Source organism: Oncorhynchus keta, chromosome 27 (assembly GCF_023373465.1).
Source record: "Oncorhynchus keta strain PuntledgeMale-10-30-2019 chromosome 27, Oket_V2, whole genome shotgun sequence".
NCBI lineage: Eukaryota > Metazoa > Chordata > Actinopteri > Salmoniformes > Salmonidae > Oncorhynchus > Oncorhynchus keta.
The window spans coordinates 6,000,181-6,022,895 of NC_068447.1; the positions used below are offsets into that span (position 1 = coordinate 6,000,181).

At 46.6% G+C, this 22,715-nt stretch overlaps 1 protein-coding gene across 2 annotated transcripts in view; it reads left to right on the forward strand.

Annotated features, from left to right (window-relative positions):
• Positions 1–13,921: 13,921 nt before the first annotated feature.
• The window catches only part of LOC118382079 (ER membrane protein complex subunit 1-like), a 39,211-nt gene continuing 30,417 nt past the window's right edge, over positions 13,922–22,715 (forward strand). For both annotated transcript variants that reach the window (XR_008082152.1, XM_052481330.1), the window contains exons 1-8: positions 13,922–14,206; positions 14,685–14,812; positions 14,926–14,991; positions 15,165–15,258; positions 15,409–15,537; positions 15,831–15,957; positions 16,248–16,403; positions 20,077–20,250. Coding sequence is in view for 1 of the 2 variants with exons in the window: in XM_052481330.1 (XP_052337290.1) it covers positions 14,064–14,206; positions 14,685–14,812; positions 14,926–14,991; positions 15,165–15,258; positions 15,409–15,537; positions 15,831–15,957; positions 16,248–16,403; positions 20,077–20,250 (1,017 nt within the window). In the remaining variant the exon portion in view is untranslated. The remainder of the gene's footprint in view (positions 14,207–14,684; positions 14,813–14,925; positions 14,992–15,164; positions 15,259–15,408; positions 15,538–15,830; positions 15,958–16,247; positions 16,404–20,076; positions 20,251–22,715) is intronic.

Here is a 22,715-nt window from a genome sequence, read left to right on the forward strand (position 1 = left end):
CCACCTTTCTTGACCTTTTGGTAGGGCTTTTGGCTTGCTCTCTCCAAGGGAGGGAGGGAGGGAGGGAGGGAGGAGGAGGGAGGGAGGGAGGGAGGGAGGGAGGGGAGTATGTTTCAAGACATCCCCCTCTCTCTTTCTGTAGCAACAATAAAGACAGAAAGGAGAAAGCCAGAGCTAGCTAGTTGTGAGATGGGTTAAAGTTCAACAGGAAGTTAAGCTAAGGAATATGGAAATATTTATGGACATGACATCAAAATGTACAAGTGTTTATCTATATGGCTGAGAGTCAGCACCTTGGTCACGTAGTTATCTAGACTTTATTATTACTCTAGGCATGTGACCCTCATTGAAAAGGTGAGAGAGCGAGCGAGAGAAACATAGAGAGAGGTAGGTGGGCAGAGCAGGAGAGCAGGTTTTCTGAGCATCCGTTCTGTTCTCTCTCTCTCTCTCTCTCTCTCTCTCTCTCTCTCTCTCTCTGTCTCTCTCTCTCTGTCTCTCTCTCTCTCTCTCTCTCTCTCTCTGTGTCTGTCTGTCTGTCTGTCTGTCTGTCTGTCTGTCTGTCTGTCTGTCTGTCTGTCTGTCTATCTCTCTTCCCACTGTCTCCAGATTTATATAAGCCCCGGACAGAAAACATAGGACCCATAGGTATCCCCCAGTAAGCCTGAATAAATAGTCTCCCTCGGCAGGCAGGCTGGTTGCTTCCCAGGGGATTTCCGAGACAAATTAATGAACAAACTTGTTTTTTCAGTCCTTAGACCTCCTTCAGTAGCCTGAGATGTATTCAGTAGTCCTGAGATGTATTCAGTAGCCTGAGATGTATTCAGTAGTCCTGAGATGTATTCAGTAGCCTGAGATGTATTCAGTAGCCTGAGATGTATTCAGTAGCCTGAGATGTATTCAGTAGTCCTGAGATGTATTCAGTAGCCTGAGATGTATTCAGTAGCCTGAGATGTATTCAGTAGCCTGAGATGTATTCAGTAGCCTGAGATGTATTCAGTAGTCCTGAGATGTATTCAGTAGCCTGAGATGTATTCAGTAGCCTGAGATGTATTCAGTAGCCTGAGATGTATTCAGTAGTCCTGAGATGTATTCAGTAGCCTGAGATGTATTCAGTAGTCCTGAGATGTATTCAGTAGCCTGAGATGTATTCAGTAGCCTGAGATGTATTCAGTAGTCCTGAGATGTATTCAGTAGTCCTGAGATGTATTCAGTAGTCCTGAGATGTATTCAGTAGTCCTGAGATGTATTCAGTAGTCCTGAGATGTATTCAGTAGCCTGAGATGTATTCAGTAGTCCTGAGATGTATTCAGTAGCCTGAGATGTATTCAGTAGTCCTGAGATGTATTCAGTAGTCCTGAGATGTATTCAGTAGTCCTGAGATGTATTCAGTAGCCTGAGATGTATTCAGTAGCCTGAGATGTATTCAGTAGTCCTGAGATGTATTCAGTAGCCTGAGATGTATTCAGTAGCCTGAGATGTATTCAGTAGCCTGAGTGAGGTATTACCAAATCATGTCTGTCTAATACAAAGTATTACATAGTGAATAATGTATGAAAAGTTTATTCATGTTTTAATGGCAGTTTATAAACTGTATCTAGACTTTCTAATCAAACTGGAGGTTTTTTCCTCTGTAAAACTACAGTTTTATCACTTTGTGTAAAACAAGAGACCACCTGGGTTCTTATCCCAAACCTGTCAGTTGTTGCTCTTGATGCTTCCCAAACCCCCAAAATGTAGTGTATCACTGCATGAGCTGTTGATGGTTTGATTGAAGCCATCCTGGCCTGGGAAAGCTTGAGGCACTCGGTAGCCATTCTGATTCTGGTCTCACTGGCCTGTTGGATGAATCCCCTAGACACTGGGCCTGGGTCACCACAGCAACAGAGGAAGAGGGACCGTCCCCTAGACACTGGGCCTGGGTCACCACAGCAACAGAGGAAGAGGGATCGTCCCCTAGACACTGGGCCTGGGTCACCACAGCAACAGAGGAAGAGGGACCATCCCCTAGACACTGGACCTGGGTCACCACAGCAACAGAGGAAGAGGGATCGTTCCCTAGACACTGGGCCTGGGTCACCACAGCAACAGAGGAAGAGGGACCATCCCCTAGACACTGGGCCTGGGTCACCACAGCAACAGAGGAAGAGGGACCGTCCCCTAGACACTGGGCCTGGGTCACCACAGCAACAGAGGAAGAGGGACCGTCCCCTAGACACTTCGCCTGGGTCACCACAGCAACAGAGGAAGAGGGACCGTCCCCTAGACACTGGGCCTGGGTCACCACAGCAACAGAGGAAGAGGGACCGTCCCCTAGACACTGGGCCTGGGTCACCACAGCAACAGAGGAAGAGGGACCGTCCCCTAGGCACTGGGCCTGGGTCACCACAGCAACAGAGGAAGAAGGACCGTCCCCTAGACACTGGGCCTGGGTCACCACAGCAACAGAGGAAGAGGGACCGTCCCCTAGAGACTGGGCCTGGGTCACCACAGCAACAGAGGAAGAGGGACCGTCCCCTAGACACTGGGCCTGGGTCACCACAGCAACAGAGGAAGAGGGACCGTCCCCTAGACACTGGGCCTGGGTCACCACAGCAACAGAGGAAGAGGGACCGTCCCCTAGGCACTGGGCCTGGGTCACCACAGCAACAGAGGAAGAGGGACTGTCCCCTAGACACTGGGCCTGGGTCACCACAGCAACAGAGGAAGAGGGACCGTCCCCTAGACACTGGGCCTGGGTCACCACAGCAACAGAGGAAGAGGGACCGTCCCCTAGACACTGGGCCTGGGTCACCACAGCAACAGAGGAAGAGGGACCGTCCCCTAGACACTTCACCTGGGTCACCACAGCAACAGAGGAAGAGGGACCGTCCCCTAGACACTTGGCCTGGGTCACCACAGCAACAGAGGAAGAGGGACCGTCCCCTAGACACTGGGCCTGGGTCACCACAGCAACAGAGGAAGAGGGACCGTCCCCTAGACACTTCGCCTGGGTCACCACAGCAACAGAGGAAGAGGGACCGTCCCCTAGACACTGGGCCTGGGTCACCACAGCAACAGAGGAAGAGGGACCGTCCCCTAGACACTGGGCCTGGGTCACCACAGCAACAGAGGAAGAGGGACCGTCCCCTAGACACTTCGCCTGGATCACCACAGCAACAGAGGAAGAGGGACCGTCCCCTAGACACTGGGCCTGGGTCACCACAGCAACAGAGGAAGAGGGACCGTCCCCTAGACACTGGGCCTGGGTCACCACAGCAACAGAGGAAGAGGGACCGTCCCCTAGGCACTGGGCCTGGGTCACCACAGCAACAGAGGAAGAGGGACCGTCCCCTAGACACTGGGCCTGGGTCACCACAGCAACAGAGGAAGAGGGACCGTCCCCTAGGCACTGGGCCTGGGTCACCACAGCAACAGAGGAAGAGGGACCGTCCCCTAGACACTGGGCCTGGGTCACCACAGCAACAGAGGAAGAGGGACCGTCCCCTAGGCACTGGGCCTGGGTCACCACAGCAACAGAGGAAGAGGGACCGTCCCCTAGACACTGGGCCTGGGTCACCACAGCAACAGAGGAAGAGGGACCGTCCCCTAGACACTGGGCCTGGGTCACCACAGCAACAGAGGAAGAGGGACCGTCCCCTAGACACTTGGCCTGGGTCACCACAGCAACAGAGGAAGAGGGACCGTCCCCTAGACACTGGGCCTGGGTCACCACAGCAACAGAGGAAGAGGGACCGTCCCCTAGACACTGGGCCTGGGTCACCACAGCAACAGAGGAAGAGGGACCGTCCCCTAGACACTTGGCCTGGGTCACCACAGCAACAGAGGAAGAGGGGCCGTCCCCTAGACACTGGGCCTGGGTCACCACAGCAACAGAGGAAGAGGGACCGTCCCCTAGACACTGGGCCTGGGTCACCACAGCAACAGAGGAAGAGGGACCGTCCCCTAGACACTTCACCTGGGTCACCACAGCAACAGAGGAAGAGGGACCGTCCCCTAGACACTTGGCCTGGGTCACCACAGCAACAGAGGAAGAGGGACCGTCCCCTAGACACTGGGCCTGGGTCACCACAGCAACAGAGGAAGAGGGACCGTCCCCTAGACACTTCGCCTGGGTCACCACAGCAACAGAGGAAGAGGGACCGTCCCCTAGACACTGGGCCTGGGTCACCACAGCAACAGAGGAAGAGGGACCGTCCCCTAGACACTGGGCCTGGGTCACCACAGCAACAGAGGAAGAGGGACCGTCCCCTAGACACTTGGCCTGGGTCACCACAGCAACAGAGGAAGAGGGACCGTCCCCTAGACACTTGGCCTGGGTCACCACAGCAACAGAGGAAGAGGGACCGTCCCCTAGACACTGGGCCTGGGTCACCACAGCAACAGAGGAAGAGGGACCGTCCCCTAGACACTGGGCCTGGGTCACCACAGCAACAGAGGAAGAGGGACCGTCCCCTAGACACTTCACCTGGGTCACCACAGCAACAGAGGAAGAGGGACCGTCCCCTAGACACTTCGCCTGGGTCACCACAGCAACAGAGGAAGAGGGACCGTCCCCTAGACACTGGGCCTGGGTCACCACAGCAACAGAGGAAGAGGGACCGTCCCCTAGACACTGGGCCTGGGTCACCACAGCAACAGAGGAAGAGGGACCGTCCCCTAGACACTGGGCCTGGATCACCACAGCAACAGAGGAAGAGGGACCGTCCCCTAGACACTGGGCCTGGGTCACCACAGCAACAGAGGAAGAGGGACCGTCCCCTAGACACTGGGCCTGGGTCACCACAGCAACAGAGGAAGAGGGACCGTCCCCTAGACACTGGGCCTGGGTCACCACAGCAACAGAGGAAGAGGGACCGTCCCCTAGGCACTGGGCCTGGGTCACCACAGCAACAGAGGAAGAGGGACCGTCCCCTAGACACTGGGCCTGGGTCACCACAGCAACAGAGGAAGAGGGACCGTCCCCTAGGCACTGGGCCTGGGTCACCACAGCAACAGAGGAAGAGGGACCGTCCCCTAGACACTGGGCCTGGGTCACCACAGCAACAGAGGAAGAGGGACCGTCCCCTAGGCACTGGGCCTGGGTCACCACAGCAACAGAGGAAGAGGGACCGTCCCCTAGACACTGGGCCTGGGTCACCACAGCAACAGAGGAAGAGGGACCGTCCCCTAGACACTGGGCCTGGGTCACCACAGCAACAGAGGAAGAGGGACCGTCCCCTAGACACTGGGCCTGGGTCACCACAGCAACAGAGGAAGAGGGACCGTCCCCTAGACACTGGGCCTGGGTCACCACAGCAACAGAGGAAGAGGGACCGTCCCCTAGACACTTGGCCTGGGTCACCACAGCAACAGAGGAAGAGGGACCGTCCCCTAGACACTGGGACTGGGTCACCACAGCAACAGAGGAAGAGGGACCGTCCCCTAGGCACTGGGCCTGGGTCACCACAGCAACAGAGGAAGAGGGACCGTCCCCTAGACACTGGGCCTGGGTCACCACAGCAACAGAGGAAGAGGGACCGTCCCCTAGGCACTGGGCCTGGGTCACCACAGCAACAGAGGAAGAGGGACCGTCCCCTAGACACTGGGCCTGGGTCACCACAGCAACAGAGGAAGAGGGACTGAGATGAGATTCTCATCTTCACCACAGCAATTCAGAGGAAGAGGGACCGTCCCTAGGTGACTGGCTGACTGGGTGGAGGGTGCAACAGGTGAAGAGGCTGACCGACATCCCAAATACCATCCTATTCCATAGGGCCCTGCTCAAACAGCAAAATAGGAATAGGGACCAGCCCTAGACACAAAGCTAGTGCACTAAATAGAGGAAGAGGGTGCCAGCCCTGCTCTGGGCCTGGTGCACCAAATAGAGGAATAGGGTGCCAGCCCTGCTCAAAGCTAGTGCACTAAATAGGGAATAGGGTGCCAGCCCTGCTCAAAGCTAGTGCACTAAATAGGGAATAGGGTGCCATCCCTGCTCAAAGCTAGTGCACTAAATATGGAATAGGGTGCCAGCCCTGCTCAAAGCTAGTGCACTAAATAGGGAATAGGGTGCCAGCCCTGCTCAAAGCTAGTGCACTAAATAGGGAATAGGGTGCCATCCCTGCTCAAAGCTAGTGCACTAAATAGGGAATAGGGTGCCAGCCCTTCTCAAAGCTAGTGCACTAAATAGAGGAAGAGGGACCAGCCCTGCACAAAGGCCTGGGCACCTAAATAGAGGAATAGGGACCGTCCCCTGGGATGTCGCCTGGGTCACCACAGCAACAGAGGAGATACCTGTAATTAATACCATTATTAACCGTGACTACATCTATATTGAATGATGCCTCAAGGATTGCCAATGGAAACACATGTAAGTCTAACGTGAGTTTCCAACAACCACAGAGAGCTATGTGTCTGTTCCCTTGTCACGCCTGTTGGTCACCACAGCAACAGATTGAGGGACCGTCCCCTAGGCACCCATGGTTCCTTCTGTAGCTCAGTTGGTAGAGCATGGCCTTGTAATGCCAGGGTAGTGGGTTCGATTCCTGGGACCACAGCAACAGAAAGAGGATGCACACATGACTGTAAGTCCTTTGGATAAAAGCACCTGCAACAAATGGCATATATTATTATTATTATTATTATTCATCCCAGCAACTCTGAGAGGAAGATGACTCTGCCCCTCCTTTGGCCTGGGTCACTACAGCAACAGGGGAAGGGGAACAGTCACTTTTAGATTTTTTTTTGTTGTTAACTTTAATTAACTAGGCAAGTCAGTTAAGAACAAAATCTTATTTACAATGACATGCTACTCCCGGCCAAACCCGAACGACGCTGGGCCAAATATGCACCGCGGTATGGGAATCCTAATCACGGCCAGATGTGATACAGCCTGGAGTCAAACCAGGGACTGCAGTGACACTTCTTGCACTGAGATGCAGTGTCTTAGACCGCTGCGCCACTCAGGAGCCCTGTTCCAGCTCATAGCGGTTGATGTTCTCCAGTTTGGGCCTGAACTCCTTGAAGTCCGGTCTGTCTGCAGGGTTGTCACTCCAACAGATGAGTTTGTAGAGGAAGTCTGGACATTTATCTGTAGCCGGCATCCTGTAGCCAACATCCTGTAGCCAGCATCCTGTAGCCGGCATCCTGTAGCCAGCATCCTGTAGCCAGCATCCTGTAGCCAGCATCCTGTAGCCAGCATCCTGTAGCCAGCATCCTGTAGCCGGCATCCTGTAGCCAGCATCCTGTAGCCAGCATCCTGTAGCCAGCATCCTGTAGCCAGCATCCTGTAGCCGGCATCCTGTAGCCAGCATCCTGTAGCCAGCATCTTGTAGCCAGCATCCTGTAAAGCCGGCATCCTGTAGCCAGCATCCTGTAGCCGGCATCCTGTAGCAACATCCTGTAGCCGGCATCCTGGGTGCCAACATCCTGCTAAGCATCCTGCACTAAATAGGGAAACATCCTGTAGCCAAAGCTCCTGTAAATATGCCAACATCCTGTGCCAGCATCCTGTAGCCAGCATCTTGTAGCCAGCATCCTAAATAGCCGGCATCCTGGTGCCAACATCCTGTAGCCAGCATCTTGTAGCCAGCATCCTGTAGGTGCGGCATCCTGTAGCCAGCATCCTGTAGCCAACATCCTGTAGCCGGCATTCTCAAAGCCGGCATCCTGTAAATAGGGCATCCTGTAGCCGGCATCCTGTGCCAGCATCCTGTAGCCAGCATCCTGTAGCCAACATCCTGTAGGCATCCTGTAGCCAATCCCGTAGCCGGCATCCTGTATGTCATCCTGGGGGAAATCTACATCCTGTAGCCATCCCTGTAAAATCCTGTAGCCGGCATTCTGAATGATGCCAACATCCTGTAGCCACATCCTGTAGTAGTTTCCAACAACCGGCATCCTGTAGCTATGTGCATCCTGTAGCCGGCATCCTGTAGCCAACATCCTGTAGCCGGCATCCTGTAGCCAACATCCTGTAGCCGGCATCCTGTAGCCAACATCCTGTAGCTCAGTTGGCCGGCATCCTGTAATGCCAGGGTCCTGTAGCCGGCATCCTGTAGCCAACATCCTGTAGGACATCCTGTATGTATGCCAACATCCTGTAGCCAGCATCCTGTAGCCAACATCCTTTGCCGATCCTGTAGCCAACATCCTGTAGCCAGCATCCTGGCCAACATCATGTAGCCAGCATCCTGTTAGCCGGCATCCTAGCCAGCATCCTGTAGCCACATCCTGTAGCCAGCATCCTGAGAGCCATGACTCTGCTGCCCTCCTGTAGCCAGCATCCTGTAGCCGGCATCCTGTAGCCAACAGTCACTTTTAGATTCCTTTTTTGTAGCCAACATCCTGTAATTAACATCCTGTAGCAAGTCAGTTAAGCAACAAAATCCTGTTTACAATGACATCCTGTAGCCGGCATCCTGTGGGCCAAATCCTGCCGGCAATCAATCCTGTAGCCATACATCCTGTAGCCAGCATCCTGTAGCCAACATCCTGTAGCCGGCATCCTGTCTCCTGCCAGCATCCTGTCCTCTTAGCCAGCATCCTGTAGCCAGGAGCCCTGTTCCAGCTCATATGCATCCTGAGCCATCCTGTAGCCACATCCTGTCCTCCAGTCCTTGGGCCCTGAACTCCTGTAGCCAGCATCCTGTCTGCCGGCATCCTGTCACTCCAGCATCCTGTAGCCGGTCCTGTAGCCAGGATCCTGTAGCCAGCATCCTGTAGCCAGCATCCTGTAGCCGGCATCCTGTAGCCAGCATCCTGTAGCCAGCATCCTGTAGCCAACATCCTGTAGCCAACATCCTGTAGCCAACATCCTGTAGCCAGCATCCTGTAGCCAACATCCTGTAGCCGGCATCCTGTAGCCAGCATCCTGTAGCCAGCATCCTGTAGCCAGCATCCTGTAGCCAGCATCCTGTAGCCGGCATCCTGTAGCCAGCATCCTGTAGCCAGCATCCTGTAGCCAGCATCCTGTAGCCAGCATCCTGTAGCCAGCATCCTGTAGCCAGCATCCTGTAGCCAGCATCCTGTAGCCAGCATCCTGTAGCCAGCATCCTGTAGCCGGCATCCTGTAGCCAACATCCTGTAGCCAGCATCCTGTAGCCATCCTGTAGCCGGCATCCTGTAGCCAGCATCCTGTAGCCAGCATCCTGTAGCCAGCATCCTGTAGCCAGCATCCTGTAGCCCTGTAGCATCCTGTAGCCAGCATCCTGTAGCCAGCATCCTGTAGCCGGCATCCTGTAGCCAGCATCCTGTAGCCAGCATCCTGTAGCCAGCATCCTGTAGCCAGCATCCTGTAGCCAGCATCCTGTAGCCAGCATCCTGTAGCCAGCATCCTGTAGCCATCCTGCATCCTGTAGCCAGCATCCTGTCCTGTAGCCAACATCCTGCCAGCATCCTGTAGCCAACATCCTGTAGCCGGCATCCTGTAGCCAACATCCTGTAGCCAGCATCCTGTAGCCAGCATCCTGTAGCCAGCATCCTGTAGCCAGCATCCTGTAGCCAGCATCCTGTAGCCAGCATCCTGTAGCCAGCATCCTGTAGCCGGCATCCTGCCAGCATCCTGCCAGCATCCTGTAGCCAGCATCCTGTAGCCAGCATCCTGTAGCCAGCATCCTGTAGCCAGCATCCTGTAGCCAGCATCCTGTAGCCAGCATCCTGTAGCCGGCATCCTGTAGCCGGCATCCTGTAGCCAGCATCCTGTAGCCAGCATCCTGTAGCCAGCATCCTGTAGCCAGCATCCTGTAGCCAACATCCTGTAGCCAGCATCCTGTAGCCAGCATCCTGTAGCCAACATCCTGTAGCCAGCATCCTGTAGCCAACATCCTGTAGCCAGCATCCTGTAGCCAACATCCTGTAGCCAGCATCCTGTAGCCAACATCCTGTAGCCAACATCCTGTAGCCAGCATCCTGTAGCCAGCATCCTGTAGCCAGCATCCTGTAGCCAACATCCTGTAGCCAACATCCTGTAGCCAACATCCTGTAGCCAGCATCCTGTAGCCCTGTAGGCATCCTGTAGCCAACATCCTGTAGCCGGCATCCTGTAGCCAACATCCTGTAGCCAGCATCCTGTAGCCAACATCCTGTAGCCAGCATCCTGTAGCCAACATCCTGTAGCCAGCATCCTGTAGCCAGCATCCTGTAGCCAGCATCCTGTAGCCGGCATCCTGTAGCCAACATCCTGTAGCCGGCATCCTGTAGCCAACATCCTGTAGCCAGCATTCTGTCGCCAACAAGGATCTGACTGTACACCTTGTTGTTTCTGTAGCCTGGATCACAGAGAAAAGCCATAAGATCAATCAACCAATCAAATGCCCGACGCAGAATTCCACGGTTCTTCAGGTTTCCTTGGAAACCACCACCAGTTCAATGCATTTGAACTATTCCAGATACTCTGATTTAACTTGTTAACTAATTATCCCAAGCCCTTGAATAAGTGAATCGGGTTTCACAGCAACACTGTGAAAACGTCTGAGGGTCCACGAGGAGAGGTTTGAGAACCACTGGGTTAGGGGATCATGAGATACGGTACCTAGGTATTGGCTTCCCACCATAGGTTAGCATCTCATAGAGCAGATTCTAGACAGAACGTTTCACAGATGAAAAGGGTTCTTAGTAGAACCATTTTGGAGGGTTCTATGAAGAACCTTAAGAGGATAAAAGGGTTCTTGGTAGAACCCTTCATTGAGGTTTCTAAGCATAACCATTCCCAGATTGTGCTAAGAATAACCCTCTATGTAGGGTTTTTCATAGAAGCTGGGTAGTTGACATTAAGGCGTGAAAAGCCCTTGCCCATCGGGCAGCCATTTTTAGTAGCCATTTTCACCGACAGACAATTCAGAGACCAGAAGGACCAGACTACTGGAATTCTTTTGCATTTTGGTAATCAGTTAAAAAAAAATACAAAGTAATGAACCTGCCCAATGAGGCCACTTACCCCGGGCAATAGGACTACTTGGGTTAAATGCAGGAATGGGGCAACCACAGAGCAGGCTCAACTTGCACGACTTCTCAGGCCACTTACCCCGGGCAATAGGACTACTTGGGTAAAATGCAGGAAGACACTTTTCAGTTGAATGCATTCAGCTGTACAACTAATTGGTATCCCCCTCCCCTTAATGTAAATCCCCTTTATGGACCTCCAGCACAGTTACAGTACATCTCAGGCTACTGAACTATCAATTATAGTAGTAATACTATCACTTATAGTAGTAATACTATCACTTATAATAGTAATACTATCACTTATAGTAGTAATACTATCACTTATAGTAGTAATACTATCACTTATAGTAGTAATACTATCACTTATAGTAGTAATAATATCACTTATAGTAGTAATACTATCACTTATAGTAGTAATACTATCACTTATAGTAGTAATAATATCACTTATAGTAGTAATAATATCACTTATAGTAGTAATACTATCACTTATAATAGTAATACTATCACTTATAATAGTAATACTATCACTTATAGTAGTAATACTATCACTTATAGTAGTAATACTATCACTTATAGTAGTAATACTATCACTTATAGTAGTAATACTATCACTTATAATAGTAATACTATCACTTATAATAGTAATACTATCACTTATAGTAGTAATACTATCACTTATAGTAGTAATACTATCACTTATAGTAGTAATACTATCACTTATAGTAGTAATACTATCACTTATAGTAGTAATACTATCACTTATAGTAGTAATACTATCACTTATAGTAGTAATACTATCACTTATAGTAGTAATACTATCACTTATAGTAGTAATACTATCACTTATAATAGTAATACTATCACTTATAATAGTAATACTATCACTTATAGTAGTAATACTATCACTTATAGTAGTAATACTATCACTTATAGTAGTAATACTATCACTTATAGTAGTAATACTATCACTTATAATAGTAATACTATCACTTATAGTAGTAATACTATCACTTATAGTAGTAATACTATCACTTATAGTAGTAATACTATCACTTATAGTAGTAATACTATCACTTATAGTAGTAATACTATCACTTATAATAGTAATACTATCACTTATAATAGTAATACTATCACTTATAGTAGTAATACTATCACTTATAGTAGTAATACTATCACTTATAGTAGTAATACTATCACTTATAGTAGTAATACTATCACTTATAGTAGTAATACTATCACTATAGTAGAAATACTATCACTTATAGTAGTAATACTATCACTTATAATAGTAATACTATCACTTATAATAGTAATACTATCACTTATAATAGTAATACTATCACTTATAGTAGTAATACTATCACTTATAATAGTAATACTATCACTTATAGTAGTAATACTATCACTTATAGTAGTAATACTATCACTTATAATAGTAATACTATCACTTATAATAGTAATACTATCACTTATAATAGTAATACTATCACTTATAATAGTAATACTATCACTTATAATAGTAATACTATCACTTATAATAGTAATACTATCACTTATAATAGTAATACTATCACTTATAATAGTAATACTATCACTTATAGTAAATACTATCACTTATAGTAGTAATACTATCACTTATAATAGTAATACTATCACTTATAGTAGTAATACTATCACGTATAGTAGTAATACTATCACTTATAATAGTAATAATATCACTTATAGTAGTAATACTATCACTTATAGTAGTAATACTATCACTTATAGTAGTAATACTATCACTTATAGTAGTAATACTATCACTTATAGTAGTAATACTATCACTTATAGTAGTAATACTATCACTTATAGTAGTAATACTATCACTTATAGTAGTAATACTATCACTTATAGTAGTAATACTATCACTTATAGTAGTAATACTATCACTTATAGTAGTAATACTATCACTTATAGTAGTAATACTATCACTTATAATAGTAATACTATCACTTATAATAGTAATACTATCACTTATAATAGTAATACTATCACTTATAATAGTAATACTATCACTTATAATAGTAATACTATCACTTATAGTAGTAATACTATCACTTATAATAGTAATACTATCACTTATAGTAGTAATACTATCACTTATAATAGTAATACTATCACTTATAGTAGTAATACTATCACTTATAATAGTAATACTATCACTTATAGTAGTAATACTATCACTTATAATAGTAATACTATCACTTATAGTAGTAATACTATCACTTATAGTAGTAATACTATCACTTATAGTAGTAATACTATCACTTATAGTAGTAATACTATCACTTATAGTAGTAATACTATCACTTATAGTAGTAATACTATCACTTATAGTAGTAATACTATCACTTATAGTAGTAATACTATCACTTATAGTAGTAATACTATCACTTATAATAGTAATACTATCACTTATAGTAGTAATACTATCACTTATAATAGTAATACTATACCACTTGACCTGGTTCAAATACTTTACAAATATTTGTTCAAATACTTTGAGCGTTTTCTCGAGTCTGATGGGTGGGTTTTACAGTTTTGGGACTTTTCTATTGGCTTATTAAGCCAGGCAAGTTCAACCCGGGCACATATTTAAATTAAGTATTTTAAACCTAGGTCAGAATACCATAAAAGATAGACTACAATATAAGTTATATTAAATACCATTGACTTACTCTCCTGACAGACAGACAGACAGACAGGCAGACAGGCAGACAGACAGACAGACAGACAGACAGACAGACAGACAGACAGTGTGTGTATGGTGGTTGGTTTCAGTGACAATAGTCCTCTTACCATCACAATCCAGCACGGTAGAAGGCGGTAATGCACCTTATATGTTAGTTTACACATCGCCAAATAAAAGGAAGAAGAAAATCAACCCGGAAGGGATTATTACATGGGTTATCAGAGACGGAAGAGAAAGTGAGACACCCCACTCCCTATTTTATTCTGGTTACATTTACAGCCAATGAAATAAGCAGACCAGACCCAGCAGCTATTGCATTGGTGTCCATGGGAGAACCACCCCCTTTAAGCAGATCGGAACTGACCATTTTGTTTTCAATGGTTAACGGCCTGAGTGAATCATCTTCATGTATCCACCATCTTTGGTCGTTACCTTCACTAAGAAGTCATCTGTTAAAATGGCTAAACTAACGTCTTTTTTTGTAATCTTATTGTCTTTTTTTTGTATTAGTGAAGCTGTTTTCGAAGATCAAGTTGGAAAATTTGATTGGTATGTTAGCTAGCTATTTTACCATTGAGAATGTCTATTGATTGTGCTATATGCAGCTAGTGAACGTAAGCTAATGCTAAGTGCTAACCACTGACAGCGTCAGATGTGGTTGATCTTAATTAAGACACAGGCGAAAAGGCAGTAGATCTCCCCGGGGTTGGATTCACTCAATAGTTAGCCCTGTCATGTCTGCACCCGTCTCTTGTTTGAACATATATGCTAGTCATTCACGAATGTAAATGTATTTTCAGATCGCTTCTTTTAATGGGGTTAAGGATCAATGGGGGAAGGAGACCCGTTACCCCCAGATTTGTCCCACTTGCTCCTTCTTGTGATATGATATGATACTGTCTCCAAATGCCACAGTAATGATTATGTGCATTGGTGATTGATTAACTAAAGTAAAAAATAGCTTGCTGTATTTCAACAAGAAGGCTTGGACTGTTAAAAACAAATGTTCCCCTTTTTGTGTCTCCAGGAGACAGCAGTATGTGGGGAAGACACTCTTTGCCCACTTTGAGTCGAATACACAGTCGTCTAAAAAGCTGTTCGTCGCCACCGACAAGAATATCTTTGCCTCTTTCAACTCCAGGACTGGAGATCTCCGTGAGTATCTGTAATTCACATTACAATACGAATGGGTTTATAGCTTTTCTCTTTGACTCAGATTTTTTTGTTGAGTTGCATAGAGTTAAATATTTTTCATTCTGACTTTACAGTTTGGAGACACGTGGACAAGACTGGACCAGAGGGAACCATAGACATACTTCTGCTGCATGGACAAGGTGACTACAGCCTTTTAAACGTTTGTTGTAAACCTGCCTAGTTTCTTGGCCTAGCCAACATAACCGTGTTGTACAGAGTCAAAGCATTGGCTTTATCTAGGCCTATGTTCATTTTAAGATCCTGCCTTCATCTTTCACAGCGGATATTTGACTGTTCTTTACGTCTTCTCTAGATGCTCTGATGGTGGTTGGAGATGGTCGTTTGCTCCGTTCCTGGGACACAAACATTGGCGGGCTGAACTGGGAGGCCGTGCTGGATACTGGCAGGTGTGTGTGTGTCTCTGTGTCTTCGTGTGCAGATTTACCTGTTTCTCATTATCTGCAATTTTTATATCTGAGAGACACTCTCTCAATAGAAATGGACATCATTGATTTTTTGAGATTTCGAACTGCTCATAATGTCTCTCTCTATTTCAGCTTCCAGGCTGCGTGTTTTGTGGCCATACAGGACACCGTAAAGCTTGTGTCTGTGCTAAAGAAATCTGCCATCTCTCTCCACTACTTATCCAATGGACACCAGAAATGGGTGGAGAACCTGCCTGACAGGTAGGACACTGGTGCTGTCTGGGGCCAGACATGGGTTCAAATGGTATTTGTTTTTATTTCAAACGATTTAGCTGCACTTGGTGACGCTTACCTGACGCAATGGAGCCAATCAAATGTAGCCAAAAGTGCAAGCACTGCCCATCTGGCAATCCATAAAGGCTCAATCAAACACTCAAAGTATCTAAAAATATTTCAAATAGTATTTGAACCCAGTCTACAGCACGTAGGTAATTTGCATTTAATTTCAGGACTGTTGTAAAACTGATCTACTAAGTATTTTCTGTATCCCACAGTGATGCAGTCCAGTACCAGGCAGTGTACTCTGGGGGAGAAGAGGAGGTCTATGTGTTGGGGGTGGTTCCTAACTCTCACCTCACTATCATAGCCTATAGCCTAGAGGACGGAGAGATCATCAAGCAGGTCACTACTCTAGCACTGTCATCAAACCTTCATTGGCAACCATTTTAAAATTCACGAAGGTATCAGGAAAGGGCCTCTCTTCCAGAGCCAGATTAAGCCTAGTCCAGATTTATAAATAAATAAAACGGCATGCTTTTTCAGTCCAGGAGGAAATGGAATCTGTGTCTGGGAAACCAGCCCAAAGGGTTACTCCTCCGTCAGCGTCTACACTGTGTCTGTTGGTCCACCGTAAGCCTATACACACATGTCCTGTCTCTAACCCAGTGATTCCTGTCTGTCGTTGTCCTCAGAGATCAGTCGAAGCCCCGTGGCTCTCCAGTGTTGAGTCCAGCTGTGTGGTGATTGGTCAGGGGGTGCTGATGTGTGTGGATTCCGCCACTCTCGCCCTCTACACCCTCCCGATACAGGCTGAGGAGACTCCAGAGTTCAGCCAGATCCTACTACAGGTACCTGTCTCCCACCACCACAACCGTATCGTTCAGTGAGCCAGTGCTTGATGGCAAACAGATGTGTTTGCAACTGATCTTATGGAATAAGAGTAAAATAATTTGTAATGAGTTTGAATAACAGTCGGTATTCAATAACAAGGATGGGAATCAAAGGTGAAATCGGATCGGATTGGATTTCAGATCTATCCATCGACCATAGATAGATGATCCGATGATAATGGACCTCGAGCGAGAGAGATCGATAGATGATCCGATGATAATGGACCGCGAGCGGGAGAGATCGCTAGATGATCCGATGATAATGGACCTCGAGCGAGAGAGATCAATAGATGATCCGACGATAATGGACCTCGAGCGAGAGAGATCGATAGATGATCCGATGATAATGGACCTCGAGCGAGAGAGATCGATAGATGATCCGACGATAATGGACCGCGAGCGAGAGAGATCGATAGATGATCCGACGATAATGGACCGCGAGCGAGAGAGATCGATAGATGATCCGACGATAATGGACCTCGAGCGAGAGAGATCGATAGATGATCCGACGATAATGGACCGCGAGCGAGAGAGATCGATAGATGATCCGACGATAATGGACCGCGAGCGAGAGATCGAGAGAGCCGACGATCGATAGATGAGCCGACGATAATGGACGAGCGCGAGCGAGAGATCGATAGATGAGCCGACGATAATGGACCGCGAGCGAGAGATCGATAGATGAGCCGACGATAATGGACCGCGAGCGAGAGATCGATAGATGAGCCGACGATAATGGACCGCGAGCGAGAGATCGATAGATGAGCCGACGATAATGGACCGCGAGCGAGAGATCGATAGATGAGCCGACGATAATGGACCGCGAGCGAGAGAGATCGATAGATGATCCGACGATAATGGACCGCGAGAGAGATCGATAGATGATCCGACGATAATGGACCGCGAGAGAGATCGATAGATGATCCGACGATAATGGACCGCGAGAGAGATCGATAGATGATCCGACGATAATGGACCGCGAGCGAGAGAGATCGATAGATGATCCGACGATAATGGACCGCGAGCGAGAGAGATGATTATATATACATGATAATGGACCGCGAGCGAGAGAGATGATTATATATACATAATGGACCGCGAGCGAGATAGATGATCCGATGATTATATATACATGATAATGGACCTGTATATTTTCAAATAACTGTCCCTTTTCTAGCCTGCAAGTCGATTTTTGACAAACAAATCGGTCTTAAAAAATAAAACATCTGAGCAGCCCTCCTTTAAATGTCAAAATCCCAATGTGTCTCGAGCCAAAAGGTTTGCCTTCCGATCTTAAGGTTCAGTCATGGCATCTGTTTTTGCTTTAACTTCTGTGATTCTTAAAGGAATCCACTCAAAAAAAGGTTATTTTTCATTATTATATATATATTTTTTCATTAGTCCACTTGTTAAAACATTCCCAAAAATGTTTTTGCGTGTCAAGTTTTCAAGATGTTGGACTTTCAAGATACAACGTGTCAGTTGACACCTCATGATGACTCCTATGATGCAAAACACTTCCCTGATGAAGAGGCAAGTGACACTTTGCATCTTGAAAGTCCCAACGTCTTGATACATTCGGCAGCAGTCAAGTTCAACAGTGGACTACACCGTCTCGCGCTCAAATGGCAACATTCATGCCTCTACCGATTTGTAAAAAAAAAAAAAAAAAAGTTGTTTGCTCATCTTGCCTAAAACAAATTCCTAGTTCTGAAAATCACTCTGTTCTCGGTAGCTTTGACGCACTGGCTACTATGGCAACGCATGCTCCAGCTAGCAGCCCTAGTGCTAGCTAGTTTGAACGGTCATACGTTAGATAGTTTGAACGGCCATACTCTCGCTAGCTAGTTTGAACGGCCATACTCTCGCTAGCTAGTTTGAACGGTTATACGCTAGCTAGTTTGAACGGTCATAAGCAAGCTAGTTTGAACGGTCATAAGCTAGCTAGTTTGAACGGTCATAAGCAAGCTAGTTTGAACGGTCATAAGCAAGCTAGTTTGAACGGTCATAAGCAAGCTAGTTTGAACGGTCATAAGCAAGCTAGTTTGAACGGTCATACGCTAGCTAGTTTGAACGGCCATACTCTAGTTAGTTTGAACGGCCATACTCTAGTTAGTTTGAACGGCCGTACTCTAGCTAGTTTGAACGGCCGTAAGCTAGCTAGTTTGAACGGTCATACTCTAGCTAGTTTGAACGGCCATAAGCTAGCTAGTTTGAACGGCCATACGCTAGCTAGTTTGAACGGTCATACTCTAGCTAGTTTGAACGGTCATACTCTAGCTAGTTTGAACGGTCATACTCTAGCTAGTTTGAACGGTCATACTCTAGCTAGTTTGAACGGCCATTGACGCTAGCTAGTTTGAACGGCCATACGCTAGCTAGTTTGAACGGCCATACGCATACGCTAGTTTGAACGGCCATACGCTAGCTAGTTTGAACGGTCATACGCTAGCTAGTTTGAACGGTTATACGCTAGCTAGTTTGAACGGTCATAAGCAAGCTAGTTTGAACGGTCATAAGCAAGCTAGTTTGAACGGTCATAAGCAAGCTAGTTTGAACGGTCATAAGCAAGCTAGTTTGAACGGTCATAAGCAAGCTAGTTTGAACGGTCATACGCTAGCTAGTTTGAACGGCCATACTCTAGTTAGTTTGAACGGTCATACTCTAGTTAGTTTGAACGGTCATACTCTAGCTAGTTTGAACGGCCATAAGCTAGCTAGTTTGAACGGTCATGCGCTGGCTAGTTTGAACGGTCATGCGCTAGCTAGTTTGAACGGTCATACGCTAGCTAGTTTGAACGGTCATGCGCTGGCTAGTTTGAACGGTCATGCGCTAGCTAGTTTGAACGGCCATACTCTCGCTAGTTTGAACGGCCATACGCTAGCTAGTTTGAACGGCCATACTCTCGCTAGTTTGAACGGCCATACTCTCGCTAGTTTGAACGGCCATACTCTCGCTAGTTTGAACGGTCATGCGCTAGCTAGTTTGAACGGCCATACGCTAGCTAGTTTGAACGGTCATACGCTAGCTAGTTTGAACGGTCATACGCTAGCTAGTTTGAACGGTCATGCGCTAGCTAGTTTGAACGGTCATGCGCTGGCTAGTTTGAACGGTCATGCGCTAGCTAGTTTGCCAGCTTGTTGATGAAGTTGTACGGAACCAAAGTTGTAGGACTGTTGTCAGTCAGATAAATGCTGATTTCTGACAACTGGCTCTGTGTCTCGCTACTCTGGAACATTTGGCCAACGTGATGACATCACAGAGAGGAGTCAGCTGTAGAACTCGGCGCACCAATCACAGCAGAACAGAATGAAAACTAATTTGGGAATGAGCGAGAACTTCACTGCACTAGCTAGCATGTGTATTCAGCATGGAGTGTGTGAACTGGCGTTGTTGGCATCCCTGCCTTTTAGTTTCATATGGGTTGATTTTGAGACTGGTTCAGCGAGCGAGTAGACGCTAGCTAATGTTAACGTGTTAGCAAATTTCCATTGTTTTCGAGTGGATTTTTTTTCCTTTTCAATCCTGTGAATACCTTGTGGATTAATTATCCCATTGATGCTATTGTTTGATGAGTGGAAACGAATGACCAATGTCTTTCTGTTGCTTCCTTTCCTAACCTCTCCCCCAGTCTCTGGATCTGGAGGTGTCCCCAGGCTTCCAGCCCGTCCTGGTGTCCAGCCAGCCCCACCCGGCCCGCTCCCCCCTCTCAGAGTTCTTTCTCCAGCTCGGACCAGACCACCACGTCCTGCTGCAGCTCAATGCTGATGGATACACCATCGCCCCACTCAGAGACTTCCAGCCGGTACACATTCATTCATTCATTCATTCATTCATTTTTGTTTATTCAATATAGTTGAATTCAATAAACGTAATTAATCCCAGACAGGCAATCATTAATGTCACTGACTTTTGTTATACCATACAGTAAACCATATCTACCTATATACAGTAAACCATATCTACCTATATACAGTAAACCATATCTACCTATATACAGTAAACCATATCTACCTATATACAGTAAACCATATCTACCTATATACAGTAAACCATATCTACCTATATACAGTAAACCATATCTACCTATATACAGTAAACCATATCTACCTATATACAGTAAACCATATCTACCTATATACAGTAAACCATATCTACCTATATACAGTAAACCATATCTACCTATATACAGTAAACCATATCTACCTATATACAGTAAACCATATCTACCTATATACAGTATCTACCTATATACAGTATCTACCTATATACAGTATCTACCTATATACAGTATCTACCTATATACAGTAGCTACCTATATACAGTAAACCATGTCTACCTAAATACAGTCAACCATATCTACCTGTATACAGTAAACCATATCTACCTGTATACAGTAAACCATATCTACCTGTATACAGTAAACCATATCTACCTAAATACAGTAAACCGTGTCTACCTAAATACAGTAAACCGTGTCTACCTAAATACAGTAAACCGTGTCTACCTAAATACAGTAAACCGTGTCTACCTATATACAGTAAGCCGTGTCTACCTATATACAGTAAGCCATGTCTACCTATATACAGTATCTACCTATATACAGTATCTACCTATATACAGTAGACCACGTCTGTGAGTTTGATTACTGCTATATATTTCTCCCCCGGTACTACGGGGCTCTACTGCTATATATTTCTCCCCCGGTACTACGGGGCTCTACTGCTATATATTTCTCCCCTGGTACTACGCGTCTCTACTGCTATATATTTCTCCCCGGTACTACGCGTCTCTACTGCTATATATTTCTCCCCGGTACTACGGGGCTCTACTGCTATATATTTCTCCCCGGTACTACGCGTCTCTACTGCTATATATTTCTCCCCGGTACTACGCGTCTCTACTGCTATATATTTCTCCCCGGTACTACGCGTCTCTACTGCTATATATTTCTCCCCGGTACTACGGGGCTCTACTGCTATATATTTCTCCCAGTACTACGCGTCTCTACTGCTATATATTTCTCCCGGTACTACGGGGCTCTACTGTTATATATTTCTCCCGGTACTACGGGGCTCTACTACTATATATTTCTCCCGGTACTACGGGGCTCTACTGCCATATATTTCTCCCGGTACTACGGGGCTCTACTGCTATATATTTCTCCCCTGGTACTACGCGTCTCTACTGCTATATATTTCTCCCGGTACTACGGGGCTCTACTATATATATTTCTCCCGGTACTACGCGTCTCTACTGCTATATATTTCTCCCGGTACTACGCGTCTCTACTGCTATATATTTCTCCCGGTACTACGCGTCTCTACTGCTATATATTTCTCCCGGTACTACGCGTCTCTACTGCTATATATTTCTCCCGGTACTACGGGCTCTACTGTTATATATTTCTCCCCGGTACTACGGGGCTCTACTGCTATATATTTCTCCCCGGTACTACGCGTCTCTACTGCTATATATTTCTCCCCGGTACTACGCGTCTCTACTGCTATATATTTCTCCCCGGTACTACGGGGCTCTACTGCTATATATTTCTCCCGGTACTACGGGGCTCTACTGCTATATATTTCTCCCGGTACTACGGGGCTCTACTGCTATATATTTCTCCCGGTACAGTACGGGGCTCTACTGCTATATATTTCTCCCGGTACTACGCGTCTCTACTGCTATATATTTCTCCCGGTACTACGCGTCTCTACTGCTATATATTTCTCCCGGTACTACGCGTCTCTACTGCTATATATTTCTCCCGGTACTACGTGTCTCTACTGCTATATATTTCTCCCGGTACTACGCGTCTCTACTGCTATATATTTCTCCCCGGTACTACGCGTCTCTACTGCTATATATTTCTCCCCGGTACTACGGGGCTCTACTGCTATATATTTCTCCTCCGGTACTACGGGGCTCTACTGCTATATATTTCTCCCCGGTACTACGCGGCTCTACTGCTATATATTTCTCCCCGGTACTACGCGTCTCTACTGCTATATATTTCTCCCCGGTACTACGGGGCTCTACTGCTATATATTTCTCCCCGGTACTACGCGTCTCTACTGCTATATATTTCTCCCCGGTACTACGCGTCTCTACTGCTATATATTTCTCCCCGGTACTACGCGTCTCTACTGCTATATATTTCTCCTACTACTATCCAGAGAGACGCGTAGTCCATCTGCTATGTAGCACACCGTGTATTATGTGACTATTTACCATTTACCAACCTGGACAATATATGACCTCAAATGTTGG